The sequence below is a fragment of the Chenopodium album genome, chromosome 4, assembly GCF_948465745.1.
Source record: "Chenopodium album chromosome 4, dcCheAlbu1.1, whole genome shotgun sequence".
NCBI lineage: Eukaryota > Viridiplantae > Streptophyta > Magnoliopsida > Caryophyllales > Amaranthaceae > Chenopodium > Chenopodium album.
This window is the reverse complement of record NC_137837.1, coordinates 77,521,510-77,547,450: the sequence shown is the minus strand read 5'-3', so window position 1 is coordinate 77,547,450 and position 25,941 is coordinate 77,521,510. Positions and strand designations below refer to the sequence as shown.

The 25,941-nt window shown below is 34.4% G+C and overlaps 6 protein-coding genes and 1 pseudogene across 7 annotated transcripts; 2 read left to right on the top strand and 5 right to left on the bottom strand.

Annotated features, from left to right (window-relative positions):
• The first annotated feature begins 1,638 nt into the window (after positions 1 to 1,638).
• Positions 1,639 to 2,376, top strand: LOC145628247 (uncharacterized). The gene is made up of 2 exons (XM_081680545.1): positions 1,639 to 1,836; positions 1,903 to 2,376. Exons 1-2 carry the CDS (start codon positions 1,639 to 1,641, stop codon positions 2,374 to 2,376), a joined length of 672 nt encoding a protein of 223 aa, XP_081536671.1.
• A 2,365-nt stretch (positions 2,377 to 4,741) lies between these two features.
• On the bottom strand, positions 4,742 to 6,168 carry LOC145628246 (uncharacterized). The gene is made up of 2 exons (XM_081680543.1): positions 6,160 to 6,168; positions 4,742 to 5,563 (listed from the first exon to the last, which is right to left on the bottom strand). The coding sequence occupies exons 1-2, from the start codon at positions 6,166 to 6,168 to the stop codon at positions 4,742 to 4,744; spliced, it is 831 nt and encodes a 276-aa protein (XP_081536669.1).
• Positions 6,169 to 8,893: 2,725 nt separating this feature from the next.
• On the bottom strand, positions 8,894 to 9,652 carry LOC145628245 (uncharacterized). Its single transcript, XM_081680542.1, has one exon. It carries the CDS (start codon positions 9,650 to 9,652, stop codon positions 8,894 to 8,896), a length of 759 nt encoding a protein of 252 aa, XP_081536668.1.
• A 1,380-nt stretch (positions 9,653 to 11,032) lies between these two features.
• On the bottom strand, positions 11,033 to 11,770 carry LOC145628244 (uncharacterized). The gene has a single exon (XM_081680541.1). The coding sequence runs from the start codon at positions 11,768 to 11,770 to the stop codon at positions 11,033 to 11,035; it is 738 nt and encodes a 245-aa protein (XP_081536667.1).
• A 1,154-nt stretch (positions 11,771 to 12,924) lies between these two features.
• On the bottom strand, positions 12,925 to 13,779 carry LOC145628241 (uncharacterized). Its single transcript, XM_081680540.1, has one exon. The coding sequence runs from the start codon at positions 13,777 to 13,779 to the stop codon at positions 12,925 to 12,927; it is 855 nt and encodes a 284-aa protein (XP_081536666.1).
• Positions 13,780 to 15,185: 1,406 nt separating this feature from the next.
• Positions 15,186 to 20,454, top strand: LOC145629405 (adenylyltransferase and sulfurtransferase MOCS3-like; annotated as a pseudogene). Its single transcript, XR_014111669.1, has 11 exons — positions 15,186 to 15,486; positions 16,080 to 16,172; positions 16,331 to 16,386; positions 16,498 to 16,562; positions 16,704 to 16,778; positions 16,884 to 16,962; positions 17,368 to 17,406; positions 17,519 to 17,627; positions 18,035 to 18,161; positions 18,821 to 18,937; positions 19,788 to 20,454. The product of XR_014111669.1 is annotated as an adenylyltransferase and sulfurtransferase MOCS3-like (transcript).
• A 160-nt stretch (positions 20,455 to 20,614) lies between these two features.
• LOC145629406 (aspartate carbamoyltransferase 1, chloroplastic-like) lies at positions 20,615 to 24,257 on the bottom strand. Its single transcript, XM_081682004.1, has 6 exons — positions 24,040 to 24,257; positions 23,040 to 23,637; positions 22,817 to 22,956; positions 21,414 to 21,587; positions 21,056 to 21,292; positions 20,615 to 20,885 (listed from the first exon to the last, which is right to left on the bottom strand). The coding sequence occupies exons 2-6, from the start codon at positions 23,596 to 23,598 to the stop codon at positions 20,778 to 20,780; spliced, it is 1,218 nt and encodes a 405-aa protein (XP_081538130.1). The 5' UTR covers positions 23,599 to 23,637; positions 24,040 to 24,257; the 3' UTR covers positions 20,615 to 20,777.
• Positions 24,258 to 25,941: the final 1,684 nt, after the last annotated feature.

Genomic DNA, 25,941 nt, shown 5'->3' with positions numbered 1-25,941 from the left:
CATCCGTGCAAATGCACGGGATTTAACCTAGTTAAATATTAAGAGTTAAAATTGTGCGTTGATAGGTTTGTAAATCACCTTTAAAAAAATAAAAATAAAATAAAATAAAAAAGGCATGTAAATCAAAATGTACCACTTAAAATTTTGAAGAAAAACAACATTTCGATTTTGGGCCCACTTTACTCTTCACTCCACTTTTTCTATGTTTAACCAATGATCATCCCCTATATTCGAAAAATTGAACCATTTTTACTTGGAAACGGAAAAGAATGATATTAGTAAAACCATATGACAATATAAGTAGTATAGATTTAAAATAACTCGAAATGAACATAAACTTAATGAAGATTTTGTTTGGAGAGAAAATTTTAAAATGGACGACACCAATACTAAAATCTTGGCATAATAGCAAACATCAATGAAGATTTCTGTACAAATGTACAATATAGGTCATTGGTTTCAATCCTCAATTTAGTTGTTTCAAAAAAAAAAAAAAAAAAAAAAAAAAAAAAAAAATTATCTTTGGTAACACTCAGTTTTCACTTTTTTGTTTTTTAAACAATCGAGCGGGATATTATTAGATTAAATCAATTTTCGCCAAAGTTATTATCAGGGATAAGCTTGTAATCATGTATTATAGTTATTATATTAATTATAGCATTAATGACATTAAAACCCAATTATTAAACTAACAACTCTGATCTTAATCATGGTTAACAATAGATGGAGTTACACAAATACCCTCAAAAAATTTCCCAAACCATCCTAACTAACACCTCCCTTTTAATAACCCAAGCTGACACATTTCCACCACCGTGGCCTTCATCTATCACCATCATCGCTTTAAATCAAAATGGCTATATATTTGTTGCACGAAGAAGGTGTTCGATGAAATGCCTATGAGAGATATTACTTCTTGGACTGCTTTGGTTTCTGAATTGGAGTTTACTTTTTTTCTGCCACTTCTCAAATGGAGGCTCTGAAGAGGGAATAATCAATTTCTAGTCCTACATTGACACGGAGAAATTGGTTTTGAAAGTCATAGACAACATATAGTACTGTGTAATGCAGTGACTGATGAATGCTTGATTCGTCGATAAAGCGTGTGATGAGTTTGGCAATTGACTAATTTGAAGTATACAGCAAATGAGTCTTAGCTTCAACACGGACGGGTACGGTGCTGGATTTTGGATTGAAGCAATTGAGCGTCAATTGACTGATTGAGCGCGCAGTTTACACTGCAGTGATTCAGCGCGGAACATGGACTGCTGATTAAAAGAAACAGCTCTTAAGGAGCTTCATTAAAATAACACCACATCTTGCAGTTTTGTAGTGGTTGTTGCATAACATAATATCCTGCAATTCATTAATTTAATTGATATCAAGTCTATAATAATATTCACAGAAAATTTTATCTGTAATCGATTCGTGAGCTGGTTAGTTTGCTGTGAAGAGACATTGTGAAACAACCCTAAGGAAGACCATCTTATCTCTCTGAGTTACATTTATATTTTTGATTCCTTCTGTCTTCTAGTATCCTGGTATAAATAGAGGCTTCTGAATGAGATATTCAACAACTCAAAACTTCTATCTTTCAATTCTTAAGCCTCTTAACAAAACTAAAAAAGAAAATCTAAAATGGCTTCCATCCATACTCGATCTTTCAGTTTCCCCTCAAACTCTCACCCCGTTTCCGAGCAGTTGGATCAACAATTGAACAGGTTGAGATCTTCTCAAGCTGCTTCTACTTCATCCCTTTCAAGCAAACTTAGCGGCCTTAATGATTTATACAAATCAGTTGAAGAGTTTCTTCAATTGCCCCAAAATCAAAAAACCGTATCTCAATCTCAACAATTGTTGGATGGATCTCTAAGACTCATTGACATTTGCTCAACATCTTAGGATGTCTTGGCAGTGTCAAAGGAACAAATCCAAAACATTCAATCAGTTCTTCGAAGAAGGTCCAGCGGTGAACTTGACATTACCAATGAAGTCGCCGAATACCTAAAAACAAGAAGAGCTTCCAAGAAGACAATCAAGAAGAGCTTGAAAGATATGAATGCAGTTGACCCCGTTGCCATTGAGAGCATGCTCAAGGACGTGCAAGCATTGACTGCTGAAGTCTTTAACTCCTTGTTGTCTTACATCGGCGGATCACAGAAGAGTAGCTGGTCTTTCTTTAGCCAAAGATCTGAGAAGAAAGCAGCAACTTCCTTTGATGTTGTTGATGCTCTTCTTGTGAAGAAAGTGAATGTTGATATGTCACAACTAGTAAATTTAGAGTCAGAAATTCAAGAAATCGACGAAGTTTTAGAATCATTGTTTAGGCATTTGGTGAAGACAAGATCAACTCTTCTCAATGTCCTTAGCAACTAGAATAGAAATTTATCTCTGTACAAAAATTTTTGATACTTGAACATACTATACAAATGAATATACGATACATACAATTCTCTCTAATTTTATCTGTGTTCTTCAATTTTATACTTTCAATCATTCTTTCAATCGTACCAAAGTTACTGCATCCTTGAAATACAAAGGGTAAAAAAATCTGAAAGTACGAATTGCATGATTTACTAAATTTTATAAAATACAGCAAGTAATTATCAGTTTCTGATATGAAATTATAGGGAAAAAAAAGTTTTTCTATTAGAAATAAATAAATTAAAAAATAATAATAATAATAATAATAATACAGCAAGTAATTATCAGCTTCTGATATGAAGGTTAATTATCTGTTTATCACAAATTCACAATAATGACTCCATGTGAGGGTACGCGTTGAATCTACTAAAGAATGTATAGCTTATTAGCTGTTAATATTCCAGATGTCTGCTGGAGAGCTTGATAATTTATTGTGTGCATGAATGCATAAAATTGCATGGTCTCCTACAGTCAAGCACACCCCTTTATTCTAGGATCATACACACGAGTTCTTACATTTTTTAAGGGAAGGTGACGTTGAGATTCCTATATGTTCATCAAATTTTACTCGATCTATTTAAAAAACATGCTAATTGCTAACCATTAATTGATTTATTAGCTATCCTACTGATATATGGTTGTCATTTACACTCGTGCGTAGCTGTTGCTTAGGATCATGATGGACATACAGGGATCAGGATATGACATTGTATGTTAGATCAATATATGCAATCCTAAATGTCTTTAATTAGTGAAAATTAATTGTTAGAAAAAATGTACAAAAAGTGAATTGAATAAATACTAAATGTCTTTAATTAGTGAAAATTTGTGTCCTTTGGGACTCTTGCAACTTAGAAGAATCACCTCCCCTAAGCTAGAACTAAACATCGTCCTTCAACATGATGAACAAGTGAGGGTAGTAAGGGATCCAACCGAGGGTAAGTGTTTAGTATGTACTACCATGTTAACATCCTAGTTTTCGTTTTCAAAATGACTAGAGTAGTAGAGTTCATCCGAGCTATTACCTACTCTTCCTGAACTTCTTAGTCCTAGCTTGCTTGGCATGTAGATTTACGCCTTGGTTTGACCTAATTAGTTGATTGATCTGAGCCTGCTCAACTGTAGAGAATAATAAGGATGCCCTGAAGTCCAAACATATGTAATGTCATAAACTGCCACATTAAAATCTGATATAAGTTAGTTAATAAATCAGAAACCTGGGTTCGTTTGGCATTGTTGTGGTTTTCTGTTTTTTGGTTTTTTGTTTTCTAAAAGTATATGATATGTGTCCCATAATGAATCAAAAATTATACAAACTTATTAAAATTATGATAATTTTAAAAACTGACAACAGAAAAATGGAAACACCTTTTTCTTGTTTCCTGTTTTTGGTTTTTGGTTTTCAAAAAAACAGAAAACTAAAAACCAAAACTGATGCCAAACAAGCCTAAACAATTAAACTCAGAATCAATTGTTAATACTACGAAATCATGCAATTATGCAAGCTAAAGCTATAAAAATGGAGAAAGCAGATAGAATCTTATAACAAGTGAAAGATAACAAGATTTTATTTATCTGTAAGGGTTTCTAAGGTTATTTTTCATATTTTCTCTTCTTACTCAACTTGCCAGCTAATTTATATCACGAACAATGCTTGGATTAATTGACTATTGATTTTGGATTGTACATATATATATTGATATAACATATAATGCCCATATCCTGCACCCTGTACATCCAACATGATCCTAAGCAACAGCTACACACGAGTGGAAATGAACCGAGAATAAAGGAGAGTGCCTGATTATAGGAGACCATACAATTTCATGCATTCATGCACACCCTTACTACAATATATTTGAAGCACTCTAGCAGACATATGGAATATTAACAGCTAATAAGCTATGCACTCATAAGTCAATTCAACGCGTATCTTCACATGGAGCCATTCTGATAATCAACCTTCAATTAATCATAATCTCTTTTATTGGAAAATAATTGTATTTATTATTCCATTTTATTAATATTTCTTCAAAGAGACTTTTTTTTACCTTCCGATTTCACTTTAGAAACAGAGAATTACTTGCAGAGTATAATACAGTAATTGACTTTTGTAATCATGCATCTTAAACCGTTAAATATTATTTTTACCATCTGTTTTTCAGGCTTCAAGAGTAACTTTGGTGCGATTGAAAAAATAATTGAAAGAATAAATTTGAAGAACACAAATATAATTAGAGAAAATTGTATGTATAGTATATTCATTTGTATGTATATTCACGGATCAAAATTTTTTGTACAAGTATAAATTTCTATTCTAGTTACTTAGGACATTGAGAAGAGTTGATCTTGTCTTCACCAAATGCCTAAACAATGATTCCAAAACTTCATCAATTTCTTGAATTTCTGACTCTAAATTAACTAGTTGTGACATATCAACATTCACTTTCTTCACAAGAAGAGCATCAACAACATCAAAGGAAGTTGCTGCTTTCTTCTCAGATCTTTGGCTAAAGAAAGACCAGCTACTCTTCTGTGATCCAACGATGTAAGACAACAAGGAGTTAAAGACTTCAGCAGTCAACGCTTGCACATCCTTGAGCATGCTCTCAATGGCAACGGGCTCAACTGCATTCATATCTTTCAAGCACTTCTTGATTGTCTTCTTGGAAGCTCTTCTTGTTTTTAGGTATTCAGCGACTTCATTAGTAATGTCAAGTTCACCACTGCACCTTCTTCGAAGAACTGATTGAATGTTTTGGATCTGTTCTTTTGACACTGCCAAGACATCTCGAGATGTTGAGCAAATGTCAATGAGTCTTAGAGATCCATCCAATACTTGTTGAGATTGAGAAACGGTTTTCTGATTTTGGGGCAATTGAAGAAAGTCTTCAACTGATTTGTATAAATCATTTAGATCACTAAGTTTGGTGGTCAAGGATGAAGTAGAAGCAGCTTGAGAAGACCTCAACCTGTTCAATTGTTGATCCAATTGCTCAGAAACGGGGTGAGAATTTGAGGGGAAACTGAAAGATCGAGTGTGGATAGAAGCCATTTTGATATTGTTTTTAAGTTTGTTAAGAGGCTTAGAGTTATTAGATTGAAGTTTTGAGTTGTTGATTATCTCATTCTTTTGGCTCTATTTATACCAAAGAAACAGAAGACAAAAGGAATCAAAAATTAAGTAAGACTCAGAGAGAACATGGTTTTCCTTTGGGGTTGTTTCACATTGTCTCTTCTCAGCTGGCCAACCAACGAGGCAACGAGTCGATCAATAGTGGACTTTCAGCTAATATCAATTAAAGAAAAGATATGAAGGATCCATTGTTCTACAACAACCAATACAAAATCTGCAAGATTCGTCTTATTTTAATCCAATACCTGTCTAATGTTTGTTAACTCCCAACATCTGATGCATTTTCTTTCTGTATCCCCTTGTTTAAGTGAAATCATGTGGTGATTAGCTAAGTTTTAGCATACAGTACTCTGCTATAAATTTAAACATCATGATCCTTAAAACGCGCTAAACACGAGTGGAAGAGTTTAGTACCTATCTCACATATTATATATGCCGTAGAGAGTGCTCAAAGAATTGCTAATTGCTGCCATGCTCGCGCTCATTCACTGCAAACTCCATAACTCCATAACCATCCGTGTTCCCCGGAATAATACTCCTCTAACACCCAACATTGCCATTTGCCAAACACATAACGGTTTATGCGGCAATGAACTCACCTTCTCCATATATATCAATCACTACATTACACCCTGCAATGACCTTTATAACTGTCTAACTTATGCGCCTTAGTTTAGTCCTTGAGCTTATTTCTTCATCCAAGCCCTCGTTCGAGTGGACGCAGAGAAAGAACACGAAGCACGGAATCATCATCAGGAAAGCTGCCTACATCAAGTCACCAAACAAAGTATCAAAGCGTTCCAAGCAATAAAGCGAATATTATTTCATTTAGGCATTTCATCAAACATCTTCTGTGCAACCATTTCAATCTCAGTTATTGGCTAGAGTACATCCACCTTAAACTCAGGTGACAGAATGCAACAAAGCAACCTCAATTCTCAACCGAGCGCATGTGTAGATTCCTTGAGGGTATAAGAGCCACGTGGTGACTGGTGAGAGCAGCAATTTGAGTAGTTTGGATTTTGGAATGGCTTCGAAAAGCCGAATTACGCGATATTGGAGGTTGGAAGTGATCTTTCAACCTTTATCATATAAAATATTTTTTTGTTGCAAATTACGAAGAATAAGAAACGGAAGTAGTATTGAAAACTGTGGTCCTCTAGTTGTGAAACTAAGCAAATTTGAGATATTTACCCAAAATTAGGAATTATTTGGCCTCGCGTTGGCTGGGTTAAGCCAAGCTTGGATTGCCCTCGTATGTATGATGACCAAGTACAACTATGTACAAGACCTATGTTACTTGGACTCGAGTACCCATGTCCGACACGGGTATGTGTCCAAGTGTCTAACTCAGCTATTTGATGAAAAAAAATGACATGATTTTGAACTAAAAGTGAAGTGTCCGAGTGTCATATCCATGTCCAATGTCCAAGTGTCGAGGATCCGACACGGGTACGTGAAGTGAAATGAAGAGTCTAAGTAACATAGTACAAGACAATACAAGGGGAAAGTTGTGACATTGCTTCGTGCTCTTTTTGATTCCATCAAGGGGGCATGCACAACTCGTCATACCGAACTATGGAGTTCATGTTTTCATGTTTTGGGAGAATTTGGTTTGTAAGTTTTTGGTATGAGGTATAGGGTTTACATACCTCATGTTTGTTTATGCTAAGAAAAATCTAATTTCTAAAACCATTTCTTAAACCCAAATGGTATGGGGTTTTGAAACTCAACAGGGGGAGGTATGTATGACTCATACCACAACTCCAGCCTCAAGGTATCAAACGAAAGGAAAATTTTCATTTTTGTACAACAATCAAACACAAGGTATTGAGAATTAAGTTCCAACTTCATACCACCCTAGTTTTATTCCTAATTTCAAACTCATACCACTTTAATTTGTGAACCTAAACGTTTCTAAAGAGTTAGGTCATCGTGAAGTCGATCATGCCCTATGTGTACAGGCTAATGTTGTGTGTATGAGCTAGCTACTCCGTACATTAAAAAAGTTAGCTAATGAGTTAATCCGTAAAATAAGCAGGTTGTCTCGAGGTACTACACTATATATCATATTTCAAAATTAACGTCCATGTATACATACCCTAAAATAAAAACGATGGTACTTTTTAATTATCATAAATAATTCTTTATTTGTATTTTATTTTTAAAAAAATCAAAAACCTCAAAAAGATTATTACAACTAACTCAATATGTAATAAGTACCATTATTCATTTTTATATTATAGTTTGAGCATGTACAACATCAACTTTTGAAATAATATTATAGGAATGTTACATTGGTTTTTTTTTTTTTTTTTTTTTTTTTTTTTTTATGGGTCGTTTCATTCTAAGTGTTCAACTAAGTTGTCTTGTGAAAATTCTCCATGATTTTGATTTTTGCATGCCTAAATATTCTATCTGTATGACCATGTCTGAGTGTTAAAGATCTAGCACGAGCTATTAAGGTGAAATAAAGAGCTCGAATAACATATATATACTTCATATATTAAAAATGACTTGAACTACCAATCAATTTAAAAATCGTCTAATGATCCTCACAATAATATTCGATATCATATCCTGCTCCCTGTACGTCCATCATGATCCTAAGCAATTGCTATAAACGAGTAGAAATGACACATTTGATCAGTAAGCTAGCTAACAAATCAATTAATGATTTGCATTTTCTGTCAATTTTAAACGAATTGAACATAATTGCAAGCAAAGGAGCCTTAAAAATGTTAATGAACTCGTGTACATGATCCAAATTTGTAGGCGAATACCTAAATAATATACTTGTATACAACAAGAACACACATTTTTATCGACAGTCATACACGCCCTTATTACATTAATACTGAGTTTGTTGAAGCTCCTACAGACAATTAGAATCTTACAGCTTACCTTCACATGGAGTCATTCTGATAATCGACCTTAATTATAGACTGTAATCCCTCCGTCCCTCAATTAGATTCCTACTTCTCTCTATTATGTGATGAATAAATGCTAGAAGAATTATTGTATTTTTTTAATTCAATTTTAGTTTTTTTGTTTTTCTCAAGGGAGGTTTTTTTTTTATTTTCATTCATTGTGTTTAGAAAACAGAGAATTTCTCTGATAATTTACAAGAAATAACAAGTTAAATTTACTGATTTCTGTTTGTGGATTGAGTGAATCTTGTATCTCATAATTTGTATGATTAATGCGTAATTGAAAGTATAAAATTGATAAACCCAACAAAAATTTGAGATAATTGTATCAGTATCATGTATATTCATTTGTATTGTATGTTCATGTATCAAAATTTTTGTACAGGAAAAATTTCTGTTCTATCTAATAACTAAGGACATTGAGAAGAGTTGATCTAGTCTTCACCAGATGCCTAAACAATGATTCCAAAACTTCGTCGATTTCTTGAATTTCTGACTCTAAATTTACTAGTTGTGACATATCAACATTCATTTTCTTCACAAGAATAGCATCAACAGCATCAAAAGATGTTGCTGCTTCCTTCTCAGATTTTTGTCCAACAAGTTTAGAGAAAGACCAGCTACTTTTCTGTGATCCGCCGATGTAGGATAACATGGAGTTAAAGACTTCTACAGTCAATGCTTGCACATCCTTGAGCATGCTTTCGACAGCACTGGACTCGTTAGTTTTGTCAACTGTATTGATGTCTTTCAAGCATTTCTTGATTGTCTTCTTGGATGACTTTCTTGTTTTAAGGTATGCGGCGACTTCCTTGGTAATGTCAAGTTCACCACTACACCTTCTTCGAAGAACTGATTGAATGTCTTGGATGCTTTCCTTTGTCAAGGCCAAGACATCCCGAGATGTGGAGCAAATGTCAAGGAGTCTTAGAGATCCATCTAATACTTGTTGAGATTGAGATACGGTTTTCTGATTTTGGGGTAGTTGAAGGAACTCTTCAACACACTTGTATAAGTCGTTTAGACCGCTTAGTTTGCTTGAAAGGGATGAAGTAGAAGCAGCTTGAGATGATCTCAATCTGTTCAATTGTTGATCCAATTGCTCAGAAACGGGGTGAGAGTTTGAGGGGAAACTGAAAGATCGAGTGTGGTAAGAAGCCATTTTATGTTCTTTATACTTTGTTTTAAGGCTAAGAGTTGAAAGATAGAAGTTTTGATTTGATGACTTACTCATCTTCTTTGGCTCTATTTATACCAAAGCAATAGAAGACAAAAGGAATCAAAAAATAAATAACTCAGAGAAATAACATGTCTTTCCTTTGGATTGTTTAACATTGTCTCTTCTTTCGCCTACTAAAGAATCGATCGATGATTAAATAATTTGTTGATACCATATACTCCATTAAGGCGAATAAAAGAAATGAAGGATTTTCTGCTATACAACAACCAGACAATGTCTACAAGATAATGTCTTAGTTTAAAATAGCTCCTTACAAATGTTTGTTATATGTTTCTAATGTGATTTCTGTATCGTGTGCATACACTTATTACAACGAATATGATCATGAACCTTATTTTTTATAGTAATGCTCTGCTACAAAGTACAAAGTTTTGTACATGATCCTACTAATGCGCTATACACGAGTGGCAAAACAAGTACTCGTCTCTAGTATAATGTACTGCAGGAGTACTCTTCTTTAATGGTGCCTATTACATATATATGAACAACCTATATAAAATTATGTACTTATATTCACAAAATATTCAATGTTATATGCTGCTCCCTGTATGTGCATCATGATCCTAAGCAACTGCTACACACGAGTAGAAATGACACATTTTATCAGTTGGCTACTTAACAAATCACATATTCTGTTATTTTAATACATATGAATACAATCGCGAGGATAGGAACCTCAAAAACATTAATAAACAACAATGAAGTTGTGTACATGATCCAAATTTGTAGGTAAGTACCTGACTATATTGTCTATATACAACAAGAACCTGCATTTTTAATGACTGTCATACACGCCCTTATACAACAATATTATACTGATTTCTGAAGCTCCTGCAGACAATTGGAATCGTACAGCTAATTAGCAATTAATTCGCGATACAATTCAACGCTTCCCTGCACATGGAATCATTCTGATAATCAACCTTAGTTGAATTTTCATAATAATCTTAATGAAGAATTTACTTATGTTAACTTTTTTTTTTTTTCTTAAGAAAAGGCTTATCATTTCCTCTAATTTGTCTTAGAAAACAGAGAATTTCTTAAATTATCAACTAAAACAATATTTACTGTTTTTTGTTAACTGTAATAAATCATGTATGATGTCTCATACTATCAGTCATTTTTATTATTTTATTTTACCTTCATTTCAAATATTTAAGTGTCTTTAAGGCATGATTGAAAGTATGAACTTGAATAACAGTATAACACAGAAAAAATTCGAGATAATTGTATGTATAGTATATTCATTTGTATGTATATTCATGTATCAAAAAATATTTTGTACAGAGATAAATTTCTATTCTAATTGCTAAGGACATTGAGAAGAGTTGATCTGGTCTTCACCAAATGCCTAAACAATGATTCCAAAACTTCGTCGATTTCTTGAATTTCTGACTCTAATTTTACTAGTTGTGACATATCAACATTCACTTTCTTCACAAGAAGAGCGTCAACAACATCAAAGGAAGTTGCTGCTTTCTTCTCAGATCTTTGGCTAAAGAAAGACCAGCTACTCTTCTGTGATCCGCCGATGTAAGACAACAAGGAGTTAAAGACTTCAGCAGTCAACGCTTGCACATCCTTGAGCATGCTCTCAATGGCAACGGGCTCAACTGCATTCATATCTTTCAAGCACTTCTTGATTGTCTTCTTGGAAGCTCTTCTTGTTTTTAGGTATTCAGCGACTTCATTAGTAATGTCAAGTTCACCACTGCACCTTCTTCGAAGAACTGATTGAATGTCTTGGATACTTTCTTTTGTCATTGCCAAGACATCCCGAGATGTGGAGCAAATGTCAAGGAGTCTTAGAGATCCATCTAATACTTGTTGAGATTGAGATACGGTTTTCTGATTTTGGGGCAGTTGAAGAAACTCTTCAACGCACTTGTATAAATCATTAAGGCCGCTAAGCTTGCTTGTAAGGGATGAAGTAGAAGCAGCTTGAGATGATCTCAATCTGTTCAATTGTTGATCCAATTGTTCTGAAACGGGGTGAGAGTTTGAAGGGAAACTGAAAGATCGAGTATGGATGGAAGCCATTTTAGATATTCTTTTTTTAGTTTTGTTAAGAGGCTTAGAGTTGTAAGATAGAAATTTTGAGTTGATGAATAACTCATTCTAAAGACTCTATTTATACCAAGGTAACAGAAGACATAAGGCATCAAAAAATTAAATGAAACTCTGTCTGATAACATGGTCTTCGTTGGGCTTGTTTCTCATTGTCTCTTCTTTCGCCAACTAATGAATCAATCGATGATTAAATAATTTGTTAACATTACACATCAATTAAGGCTAATTACAGAAATGAAGGATTTTCTGATATACAACTACCAGACAATACCTGCAATAGCTTCTCTCCAATGTTTGTTCTGTGCTTAATAGCACCAAACTAAACAGCTAATGTGATTTCTGAATCTTGTGTAATCCCTTATTATAGTGAATATGATCTTTTGGTGATCTTAGTTTTTTTTTATTATTATTATTTATATAGTAATATTCTGCTACAAAGTCTTGTATCATGATCCTAATAATGCGCTATGCACGAGTGGCTATGACAAGTACTCATCTCTAGTATATATAATGTACTGCAGAAGTGCTCAATGATTTGTCATGATGCACACGAGTAGCGTTGAATTCAGGTGCTTAGTAGGAAATTACATATATATAATATATGATACAGGAATGAGATAGAATAATCCTTGAAAGTAGTAGGCAATTTCTTGACTGTAGCAGATAGACCATGCTATGTTCATCTAGACAAATCGAATCGTAACAGGATTAGTTATTGTGAATGCCATCATTTGTCCCAGTACACTCTGTAATGGAAAAAGTCCGTCCTATTTTGTTCAATTTTTATCAAGAAAATACACAATATATAATCAGTCAAAATTTATCTTGGTCACATTGTGTTAAAGCTAACAGTCATTTCTTTCACAATTTGATGTAATTTAAAAACAGAATGACTTGAAACATAAACTAGAAAGTTTGGTGTAATCTGAACTCTCTCAGTTAATTTCCTTTGATTTGAAGTATTGACTAGTGTTACATATCTGGCATATTGTAATGTATGATGGTATGAATTCAAATAAGAATAAAATGGAACACAAATTGGATAAAATTCTATAATGTTTATTTGTGTATAGCTAGAATGTTTTTTCACCTATCAAAAATTTTGTAATGGAATAATTTTTGTACTAGTTACTAAGAACATTGAGGAGAGTTGCTCTGGTCCTAACCAGATGCCTATATAAGCATGTTAACACTTCGTCGATTTCTTGAACTTCAGACTCTAATTTCACTATTTGTGACTTATCAACATTTACTTTCTTTTTTTGGCTAATCATCAGCTCTAGAGTAGCATCAACAACTTCAAATTCACTGATGGATGCTTCTGTTTCCTTCTCGGATCTTTGGATGACAAGTTTTGAGAAAGACCAGCTACTTTTCTGCGATCCACTGATGTAGGACAACAAGGACTTGAAAACATCAACTGTCAATGCTTGCACTTCTGTTAGCATGCTCTCAGTGGCATTAGTCTCATTAGTTCTGTCAACTTCCTTGATATCTTTCAAGCACTTCTTGATTATCTTTTTGGATGTCTTTCGTGTTTTAAGGTATTCAACGACTTCATTGCTAGTGTCAATTTCATCACTGCACCTTCTTCGTACCACTGATTGTATGTCTTGCAGGCGCTCCTTAGACTGTACTAGAGCATCTCGAGAGGTGGCACAGATGTCAAGTAGCCTTAAAGATCCATTTAACACCTCCTCAACCCAATTTTTGTTTTGAGTTTGGCATACTGTTTTCTGATTCAGAGGTAGTTGCAGAAATTGATCAGCACACTTGTATAAATCTTCAAGGCCTGTAAGTTTGCTGGTGACTGATGAAGTCGAGGCAGCTTGACATGACCTTAATCTGCACAATTGTTCTTCCAACTGATCAACAATTGGGTAAGAATTCGAAGGATAACTAGAAGAACGGATGTGGTGAGATACCATTTTGTAGTTGCTTTCGATATTTGAAGGCCAAAGATGATGCAATATGTCCATGTAATCGCGAAATAAATACTTAAGTTGAGCAGAAGATATGAAGAATCTCACCTTCAACAACAACCAACAAAATTTATATCATGATCAAATGTTTGTGCTATGTTTTTTAACACCCAACTTACCAGCTAATGTGTAGTAGACATGCAGGGGACCTTAGATTTGGTACAAGCTACAAGTCTTGCTACAACGCTTTGTATCATGATCCACAAGTTGTGTACAATAAGTACAGGAAACAGTACTTTTCGGTTGTATTATATTGTACAATCTGCAGGAATGCTGAATGGCTTCACAATGATCCTCGTGTGATGTCGAAATCAGTGATTATAAGTGAACAGCACACATGAATTAGTTGCATTTTAAGTCCTGTTAAAAGGGATATATTAAAAGCATGTGAATTAGTTTGTCTAAATGTATGTCCAAATAAGTTGTCAAATGAATAAATTTGTATCAAGCATTCAAGCTCCTGCATGTATGTCTACCAAATTTTACCTTCTTTGCATATGTGGAGATGTGGAGTGTGCAGTGTACTGGTTGTTTAGTAGCTGAAATTTTTTATATAGTAAGTAATTGAATCCTAAAAATTAAGATGTCAAGATGGATTGATCTAAAATATTCAAACTCCTTATTCTCAATTTAAATTTTTATAGTATCTTCAATTTTATTAAAGGTGCATGCCATATTAAGTTTATAACAATTTCATGCACCAGTTCAAAAAACATCACAAAGCCATTGTGCGGTTTCCAATTTCAAAACCACCTAATCATAAGTCCGAAAAGCCTGAAAATTCACACTTATAGAAGATGTGTCCGAATAATTAAAAACTTAGATTATAGCAATCATAAAAGCAAACTTTGAATCTTGTTTGAGGACAAAATTTCCAAATTAGTTTTTTTAATTCCCGATAATTAGTTTAATGATTTACTATAATCCTATAATCCCAAAGTCCACAAAAAATTGAGACGGAGTAATTTAGGTTCTTAGCTGCTAGAATTATTTCGTATTAGTTTAGTTGATTCTTGATGGTGGTTAAACTAAAAGTGTAAGTTTTGCGTCAATTATAATAGGTAAAAGTGTAAAACCCCTATTTAAAGTAGCAGTTTCCCCATTTAAGTTGCGGTAAACTAAACTAAAACTAAACTAAACTAAAGATTTGTTCTCAATCTTCTCATGCGTTGAAAATTTAGTTCATTTCAGTTCAGCTCCTAATTTCCTTTTCTTATAAAATATTCAGTTCAGTTCAGTTCAATTTAATTCAGCTGAGTTTAGTTAATGAGAACAGGTCCTAAATCTGTTTAATGTTTATCATAGAGGTTAAACTAAAACTATTTCTTACCTTTTGACTGTTTTGGACTATAAACCCAAAAAGTCAAAATCGTAGGGTTTTTGACATTTTTAATCACCTTCAATACATCACTCTCTCTCCTACCTCTTCACTGCAGACAACAATGGAGTCGCACAAAGATGAAACCAATACTAAATTACTTGAAGAAATCGACGCTTTAAAAGCTCAAAAAAGCGACATTGAAGCTCGAATTTCAGCCCTAGAATCTCAGCTTCGAGATTCTTCGATTTCCGAACAATCCCCATGTAACGGCTCCTGCCCTTCAATCTCCACCGTTGATTCCAGCCGCAACCGCCATGGATTACCGTCCGATGCTATTTACCGTTATAGTCGTCATCTTTTGCTCCCCTCTTTCGGCGTTCAAGGTTTCCCCTTTTCTTTTTAATCTATGATTCATTTTTCATGATTTTTCTGATGTTTGTTGTTTCTTTCATTAATTTTTGTTTTTTTATATTGTTTAATTTAGTGTTCATGTAATTTTGAGTAGCTAAAATTGTGCAAATTTACTAAATTTAGCAGATATCTTTCATTGTTTGGGTAATTTTATTGAATTGTGGGTTTTTTTTATTTTTGTTTGTTTAATTAAAGTTTATTAATTCTTCAATTGGAGTAGAATATTGCAAGGAAATTAGCATTGTTTTAATTGTTGCATTGTTGGATTTCAATGCTTAATATAGATTTTGTATCAAAATTGAGGCAATGGGATTGAATTTTGGGTTATTCAAAGTATTAAAATCACAGCATAGTATATGCTCACCATATTTGTTCAATATTTTCAAAGGGTCCATGTTGCTTAGTGTGTTTATGGAGACTTCGTATGGCGTTTAATCATGTAAGAACTTGTTGAAATTGGTGTAAAGATGATTGTTTGACATAGCATTGTTGGGCTATTCTTTTGTTTATGCATAATATCAAAGGTTTAAGAGGTTTCTTTTGATTTACTGTTTAATTGTTATAGGGCAGTCAAATCTGTTGAAGTCATCGATCCTAGTTGTTGGAGCTGGAGGCTTGGGATCACCAGCTCTTCTGTATCTTGCAGCTTGTGGAGTCGGTAAGACGTCATTTTGTTGTGATGTTATACCTAGAGGGCAATTATTTGTTCCTAGCAATCCATATTCTATCCTACTTAAGATACATTTGTCATTAATGTGTTACAATTAAACTTACTGAACTTCATTAAATCTAAAAAATTTTCGGGCTGTCTTTCAGGTCGAATAGGTATTGTTGATCATGATGTAGTGGAGCTTAATAATATGCATAGGCAGGTGTGCTCCTTAGACTGTTCTGTTCTTATCACATTTTTAATTGCTTACTGTTGTATTATAAATTAAAAATTTTCTAACTTAAATCTCCTTTTAATTTGGTATGGACGTTAGGTTATCCACACTGAGGCCTACATCGGCAAGTCCAAAGTAGAATCTGCTGCTGCTGCCTGTCGCTCGTGCGTAATTCTCTACTTGTATCCTTATGCCTGATTACCACATTAAAAATAATAATATAAATATAATATTAAAAAAAAAAAAAAAAAAAAAAAAAAAAAAAGCATTTTTTTTATTAGGCTTGATGTTGATGTTTGTTTCAGGATCAACTCCACAATTGAGATTGTTGAATATAGGGAAGCATTACGAACATCAAATGCTTTGGAGATCTTTAGCAAGTACTTTTCCCAAATTATTTTATACTCGTGTATTATTCTTCATTTAAGTAATTAACTCTCAACTTGTTTGTGACTTGATAATTCTTCACTGATGGCATTTTGCAGGTATGATTTAATAATTGATGCCACAGACAATGTCCCAAGTCGCTACATGATCAATGATTGTTGTGTTGTGTTGAAAAAGGTAATGGGTTATTTTAAAGCCCTGATAATTACTTGGAGTTACTTTATCAGGTGTTTGATTTGTTAAAACCGCTGTTTTAATAGAATATTATCAGGGAAGTATAATTTATTATGTTTCTCTAGAAAAATAGATGATTTATATGGAAATTCAATAATCAGTTGACAACTTGCTGTGAGTAATAATAACAGTGTGAAGGTTTAAACTAATGTTATTAAGAAAAGGTAACGAATGTGATGGTTGATACACCTAGTCATATGTTCTTTCATGTGTGCTCACTGTGCAGTAGGATCATGTAGATCTTCAGTATCATTCACCATAGAGTCATGTGTAATATGCATGTCATTTTGCCTCCTAGGTTATGCAATATTAGTCCATTTCTCACATCTTTAAATTCTTATTCTGCAGCCTCTTGTATCAGGTGCTGCTCTAGGATTTGAAGGACAGGTATATCCTGTGTAATTGTCATATAGTTTTTTACTTATATTTTTGGCTTAAGCTATCATGTTCTATAAATCTTAAGCTAGCTATGTATGAACTGATCACAATGTATTCACAGCTTACCATTTACAACTACAAAGGTGGCCCATGTTATAGATGCCTATTTTCAGCTCCACCACCCATGACAGCATGTCAAAGATGTTCGGACAGTGGTGTCCTTGGAGTAGGTGAGTTGCTGAAGACATAGTGCTCACATATGCTTATACAGCCTGCATATCATGCTTGTCTCAAACGCAATGGTTAAATTTTGTATGGTGCTTCTACAGCTTGTGGTTTTGGATTCCATTTGGAGTAATGTGGTTATAAAGCATTGAAACAGTGTGTAGAAGTTGAGTTTGAGGCAATGGTCCTGGCATTGCATACACTAAAATATGTTATTTTAACTCACCAGAGTTGCTGTCTGCATAATCAAGTTTGAGTCTTGCTATTTTTGCTAGTTGCTGATTTTTGATGCTCTTTTTTAGAACTTCTTCAGCTGCCTAATTCAGTGTCTTGTGAATTACTTTTGGTTTTTATCACCTTCTATTTTTGCATTACAACTGCTTATTATTTTCTCTTAACTTATGCTTTGCAGTTCCTGGAGTCATTGGAACTTTACAAGCCCTAGAGGCTATAAAAATTGCTAGTGATGTTGGTGAGCCACTTTCAGGACGGATGCTTATATTTGATGCATTGTCTCATTGTCTGGAAGGATTCGTGTGGTATGATTCACATTCCCATTTCTGATGTTTGGCCTTGTCAAACAATGCCTTTCCAATCTCCTTTTCAAATTGTGCCTCTTCTGTTTTACAGTAGTTTCAACTAATCAATCAAAGCCTTAATCCCATAAATGGGGTCGGCTACATGAACCAAAAGTGATTATTCCGTCTAGTCATTGACCTATTTTACAGTAGTTTAAATAGTAATATTGTCATTACTATCTGTATTTTGTTTGATGTGTTTTAAGCTGGTGATCAATATGGATAACTCTATAAATGTGCTCTGAAAACCCACAAAATACTTCTCCTTTACATCAAAGCTCTTTGTTGAATTATGTGATGATCAATGGATTGGATAAGCAACTAAAAGTCTTATTGACTTGTGCCTGCACAGTCAGTCTTAGTGCTTTAATGTGAATCAAGACTCAAGAAAACAATGAGTGTTGGGCATTGCTGATATGTCCTTGTGGAATAAATTCGGTATTTGATTCAAGCTTTACTTCCTAAAGATTTTATCAATAACAACCTTCTTTTAAAATCTATTGGACTGAAAAAAGTACTACGCATTCATTTTTTACTTCTATTTTCTAATTTATATTGGGTTTTGCTGACAACTTATTTGTGCTTGCGGATTGCTAATGTTCAATTTTCTCATTGTTAAGGTCAAAATACGGGGACAGTCACCACAATGTGAAGCCTGTGGAGAAAAATCTGCATTTACCCCTGAACATTTTAGAGAATTTGACTACGAGAAGTTCACCCATTCTTCCCTGTCAACAGTAAGACTTTATTTTCTTTTGTTTTTTATTAAGCTTGACATTCTCTAATGTTATTATCATTTATGACCTCCCAATGCTGGTAATTATAGGGTCAAAATTATTCCTGCTAGTGTAATGTATACACAGTCAAATTCTATTGAATGAATTGGGTGTTCTGGTCTCAGATTTCTCCTATTTAATCATATTGAAATATCGCTAGATATGATAGTGTTGTCCTATCTTCAACAGTTTTTGTTGGGGCTTTAAGAAAGATGCCTATGCTTTGATAAACCTGGATTCCCATGCAAGTCTGTTTTAGGGTATATGCTTTACTCTAAATTTTGCGCCAAAACAAATGCTATACTTTAAAATGACTACTTGGTGTATGATGATGATTTGTTATGTTCTGCATAATCTTTCTAAATTTTAGCAGTCCCCACCATAAAAGGTGGTAATATTCTTGGCAAGCTGAAGCACTTTAAGTATTCCCCACAATAAAAGGTACTCTTGGCAGGCTGAAGCACTTTATATCAACACACCCTTCCTTTGTGAGTTGTGGCCATTAATTATTGTACATAGAGCTTTATTATGAATTTTGATGACAGAAGAGCTGCCTTAGATTTTATGAAGTTGTTGGTTGTATGAATGATTCATAGACTAGGTCGAGTAACCCTTAATAATTTCTTCTAGGCCACAGAATTAAACAAAAGATATATTTAAATGAACTCCCTGCCTTCATGATCATGATAGCTAAGGAATTATCTTGTAATGCATGAGACTCGACTACATGCTGTAATTTGTTCAGGTTTCTGCAATTTGTTTTAAATGTGTTTTAAACGGCTGATTTCCCGATTATCTTATCTGGGTGCAGGCTCCTCCAAAGTTGAACCTCGTACCTGCAGATTCAAGAATTAGCTGCAAGGAGTACAATGAGAAGGTTATCAATGGAGAAGCACATATTTTGGTCGATGTTCGACCTGCTCATCATTTTGACATAATCTCACTTCCCAATTCTCTTAATCTCCCACTCTCAAGTTTGGAGTCCCGATTACCAGAAATCTCTGCCGCTTTGAAGGAAGAGGAAACACGTAAAGGTGTTTCCGGTGCTCATCTGTATACAGTTTGCAGAAGAGGCAATGATTCTCAAAGAGCTGTCCAATTACTACACAGTCATGGCTTCGCCTCAGCCAAGGATATTGTCGGGGGACTGACATCTTGGCAAAATGAAGTTGATCCTAATTTCCCAGCCTACTAATAACAATTACACAAATTATAAATCTTGCTTTTCGCTTTTTAGATTAGAAATTTTTTTGGCTTGGTTTTAATCCTTGAAAATTTAATTTCCCCATTGCCTCTCTCAAGTTCACATTGTATGACAGTGAAAAACTTTTATAGCTATGTTGAGCAACTACACTGCTGTAACAAATTACTTTCTTCTCTTTTTTTTAGGAATACTGTAACAAATTACTTCATGTTTTCTGATAATTTTTATAAGCCTATACAGGCGATACAGCATACTATGAACATTTGAATCTTTACTTGGGCCATGTTTCCAAAAACTTGATCTAAATTGTTCTGAATCGTAACCCAAAACTGGTTATTTGCATGAAATATGATTTCCAAAACTGCCGTCATTTTGACTGGCATCTTGAAGATCTAGCTGAGTAGCTGGTTAAGCGCACGAGACAAAATTACCAAAAAAAAAAAAAAAACTTTCATAAGTTGTCAAAACTTCTGATAACTTCAAAGTTCAAACACATCCTCAAAAAACACATCATCATAGAGCCCTCAACCCCTCATCTTGCTCCTACTCAACCATACTTCAGTTCCCTAGCAAATCAATAATACTCTAATCTATTGACTACCATCCAAGAAGTAAAAGCTTCAACAAAGCCATACGGATATAAAGACCATTCTTTGCTTGTCTGAAGTAGGCTGCCCTTGGATCTTCATCCACATCTACAGTTATCTGTAAAGGCCAAAATGAGCCATCAACCAAGAGAAGCAATTTCTATCCAATAAATTTCCCTAAACGTGGAAAATAGGGAATGAGAAGAGGGACATAGAGTAATGATCTAATGTGGAAGGAAGGACCACAGTACATGCATCACTTTCACTAGTAAGGGTTCAGACAAATACCTCGTCAAGACGTGGAAGAGGGTGCATGACTACAGCGTGCTTCTGCATCACATTCAACACATTTTTATTAACTATGTATTTTCCTCTTGCTTCTTCATAAAGATCAATCCTTTCCCCAAAACGCTCTCGCTGAATACGAGTCTGATAAACTACATCACATTTGGAAGCTACTTCCATCAAGTCAACACTTTCTTCCCATTGAATGTTCTTTGAGGTCAGATACTCCTTAATGTCATCCTGAAGTTGCAATATATTGCAATTTAGTATTCTAGAATTACTGCATTCTAGATTTCCATATTTGAATATTTTCTAGCAAGATAAATTAAATGACCTTACATAAAATATTCACCAGACATACCTTCATTTTCACCACATCTGGTGCCACAAAGTATATTTTTACATCATTATACTTGGCAAGCAAATATGCCAGAGAACGAACAGTCCTTCCATAAGCAAGATCACCAACCAATGCAACACTAATGCCATCTAGCTTTCCTACCTCTCTTTGAATGGTGTATACATCTAAAAGAGCCTACATTCACATAAAAGAGCAGGTCAGGATTAACAACAATAATGCTTGCGACATATAGCATCAGAATCAATATAGGCCACATCTTTGTATTTACTATATTACAATCATCATACAATTCTACTTTTTTGTTGATATGTAAGGTAAAGGACCAACCCAAGATAGTTGGAGAGGGGGAGACAAAGATGACACGATGATTTATTTCAGTCCTCAAGCCAGGAAACCAGAAAAGTTGGGGAAACTGCTGACTTTTTTTACTTACTAAACAGTTCATATTGCAAAAGGAAACAGACGTGCCTGACTTTTTCCCAAGCAAAGTATGTCAAAATAAATATAAACCTATCTTCTTCTACTATATCATTGAGGGCAATGTGATCAAGAATTGATTACAAATGAATTAATGTGAGGATTCTCTAATGAGCAGTGGCTTGAACAGATTAAGTAATTCTGTGAAGTATCATCATCAAAGATCACAGAGCATGACTGGTATATACATTATGCATTTATCAATGAAAAAGTTGAGTTCTTACAATCAAAATGTCAAACTTTGGGGTGTTTGGTTAAGAGCTTTTTGAAGCAAAAAGAGATGTTTAACCAAAGCTCTTTGGGGTGTTTGGTTAGGAGCTGTTTGAAATATTAAAATCACGTGAAGCGCTTTTTGAAAGAGCTTCTAGCTTTTTGTTGTTTTATACGAGTACTCTTAAACAGCCAATAACTTATAGCTATATACCAAACACTTGCACACAAAACAGCTAATTACAATCAGTTAGTCAAAACAGCTAATACAAACAGCTAACGGCCGGTCAAAGCAACAAACATCTAATTGCCAAACAGGCCCTCTGTGCGATCTATGATGAAAAGACATTGTCACAAAGGCGCACAAACACACCAACACATACGCATAGCCACAAATGTAGTTTAGCAATTAGCTCTCATCAATTAACAACCAAACCTAAAGCCACAAAAGTGGGTTATATTTCTGTCTCACTACATACCATAGAAATCATGGCTAACCCAAAGGATGCATTTCCTTTAAACTATGACCAAAAAATATCCTCTTATAATTTAAAATAGCCAATGTCTTATTAGCACCTCAATAATGTAGGGTCCAAGAAATTTTTATCAACTAACATCATTAACCTCCAAAACATGTTATTAAATGAGCAGCAACTTCATCGAAAATCAGTCAGTGCTGATTAAAAGGTTACAATCAAGATAAAATAAGACTTGACCTGAGTTGGATGCTGCCCTGGACCATCTCCTGCATTTATGATGGGAATTCCTGCAGTTGTAGCTGCCCTTCTAGCAGCACCACTTTCAAAGTGCCTCATCACAATGATATCCGCATATCCTTCAACTGTTCTAATAGTATCTGCATAAGAAGGCAACACATTACAACCAAAACAACATCAGAGGACTGCCAATAACAATCATGTAAAAACTAGTAAGACCTACCCTCTAGTGTCTCTCCTTTGGCAGCAGATGAAAACTCTCTAGCATTCTCAGTTGTCAAGACTTCACCACCTAACCGTTTCATAGCAGATTCAAACGAAAGCCTGGTTCTAGTAGATGGCTCGTAAAACAAAGTAGCCATTAAGTATCCCTTCAAAATCTGGCTCCCAGGTGAGTTTTTTTCTACCTTCTCCATCTCCCTCGCCACCTCAAAAATTGCACTAAGAGTCTCTCTATCAAACTGCTGAGCGTCAAGCACATCATCAAGTTGAAATTTCTGACCTACTGAGAACAAATTTGTTTTCCTAACACTAGCTACATGGCAAGGAACTCCAAGCCTCATCGGAACTTCCCCATTCGACTCCCATTTTAATGGTTTCGCCCCAAACGAACCCTTTACCAGGGTGAAGTCAGCAGACGAGCAATTTGGCATACAATTAACCACCCTTTTCCCGAATAATTCCGGGCAGCCACTCATAATAACCTTTTGAGATTTACTCACATTGCAAATGCCAACCGCCCCGTTCGATGCACACATGCTCAATGAGGATGAAGAGGCCATTGCAAATATGAAAACTACCTAAATATTATGCTAAAACCCCTGAAATATGTCACAAAACAAGTTGCCATATCATGAAATACACAAACTAGTAAAGATAAATTCTTGCAACAATTAACCACAAAAACAGAAGAAATTAAACAAATTGTATCACGCAATTAAGCACAAAAGCAGAAGAAATTAAACAAATCCTAATTGAGAATTTAATACTCACATTCGCACAAATTTTATTCCAAAATCAAATTCATATAGAACCTCAAATTGTTCTAGCTATGTACGTAATTGAAATTACAGATTCAAAGATACACAACAATTCCACAAAATAAATGAAAACCCACCAAAATTATACCCAGAAATAATTCAAAAAAATAGTATAAACTAAAATAATTAAAAAAGAAAAGAAAAGAAAAAAGAAAAAAAGAGAGATAGAAAGCATTGAGATACCTGAAAGGCCGAATAAAACGGCGTCGTTTTGGTGGAAGAACAGCGAGATACAGAGGAAGATGAGAGTGTGAGGGATGACTGAAGAGAGTATAGGAGTGCTTGGAGCCTGTGACTGTGTGAGTGAACGGTGAAGAGGGATTTTGGGCGTCTTTTTTGGGTTTTTGGCACTATTTTTTATTCTTCCTAGTGAGATTGGTCGATTTCCATTGGGAATCTCGTATGTCGTGCTTGCGTGTCTAGAGTTGGCTAAGTTCGGTTCATAATAGTATGACATAACTCGCTAATAAAGAATCTTGTATGTCGAGCTAGCGTGTCTAGAGTCGGCTAGGCTCAGTCCATGATATTATGACAGGACTCACTAATAAGGTCTCAACCGTGTCGTATGACTACCTTTTATAGGGTTGGTTGGATAATACGACTCCAAAGTCTTTTATTGTATTCGTGCTTTCCTAGTGTATATGTTAAGTTCATTTATTTTAACGTGTTTTGTTATAATAGCCTGTAATGAGTTGTATGTAATTTTTCCAACAGAAATGTGGTCCCAGTATGCATATTAACGTGTTGGTTGTGTTTTTTTCATGATGCATTGTGTCGTTCTTAGCCTAACGCATTATCCTCTATTGTCTAATGTTTTGTTGGTGTGATAGTATTATGTAGGTGAGGTAATTCTCGCATTAGTCACAAAGTTTTGAAATCTAGAACAAAATTTTCATTATAGCACGGCCAAAAATAAGTTTTAATAATAAATTTGTGTCTATTATGTCCTATTATAGTACAATGTTTTTTTTACTCTGTAGCTTTCTCTCGTAATAATATAAATTTATTATTTATATTCCCTAAGCTAAAAGTTTGTAAATTATAACTTATCAAAAAATCACAGCTCGAATTAATAAAGAATAGTTTGTGAATGATGTGAAATTCATAACGAATAACAAACAAGAGAGAAAGATTATGTGCAAGTAAAACACTACAAGCAACACTACCTAAAGATAAATCATGTAATACTAGCTTTACATCTTTAATAATTAGGAAAAAAAAACGAATATAAAGATAGAATGTGAGAATGATCAATAATTACCTTCTAAGTACAAGATTTCAAAATAGAGTGACCGACATATATGATATATATAGTCATATAAATGATTTAATAAAAAGCTAAAGTCGGTTACAATTTTAATTTCATCATTCAAAATCTTGTGAATAGCCGTAAATAATCAACTATTTCACTAAAACAAACTAAATTGCTCCAACTATGAGCTATGACCATGAAACAAACACTAATAACTTAACTAAAAATAAGAAACATGACTACTAATCCAAGATATTAATACTTGAAATGACTATCCAAAGAATTAAAAGATGAAAATTTTGAAGGAACATGCAAATGGAATAGTCTTAGTTTGCATGTTTAAAAACTAATGAACCATGCATCAATGCATGTAAATGCCTTCATTCTTTCTTGGAAATTTGGGGACTATTTTGCGAGCCAGTAGACCTAGGAGGCCCAGGGAAAGGAAAGGGGAAAGGCGGTCCGGGCAGCATTGGAGGCAATGGGATAGGAGGATAGGGTTGTGCATAACCACACAGCCCATACCCACAAGGCCTCCCAAATCCACACCTTTTCCCACATCCACCACAATTAAAAGGATCAAGGTTGGTATTCATGCACAATCCATTACAACATTGCCATGTAAATGGACATCTTATGCCACAAAAACCACAATTTAGAGGATCGAACATGATATCAATGCATCGATTCATACAACACAATCTTCGTGGTGGGAATTGAGTTCCTGAGCAAATCCACGGCCTATTCCAACACCCTTGTTGTTGAGCTCTTGGATTTATGGCTCTTTTAAGCCATGGCGAAGTTGTGTTAGCCTTGGTGACATTAAATCGCGC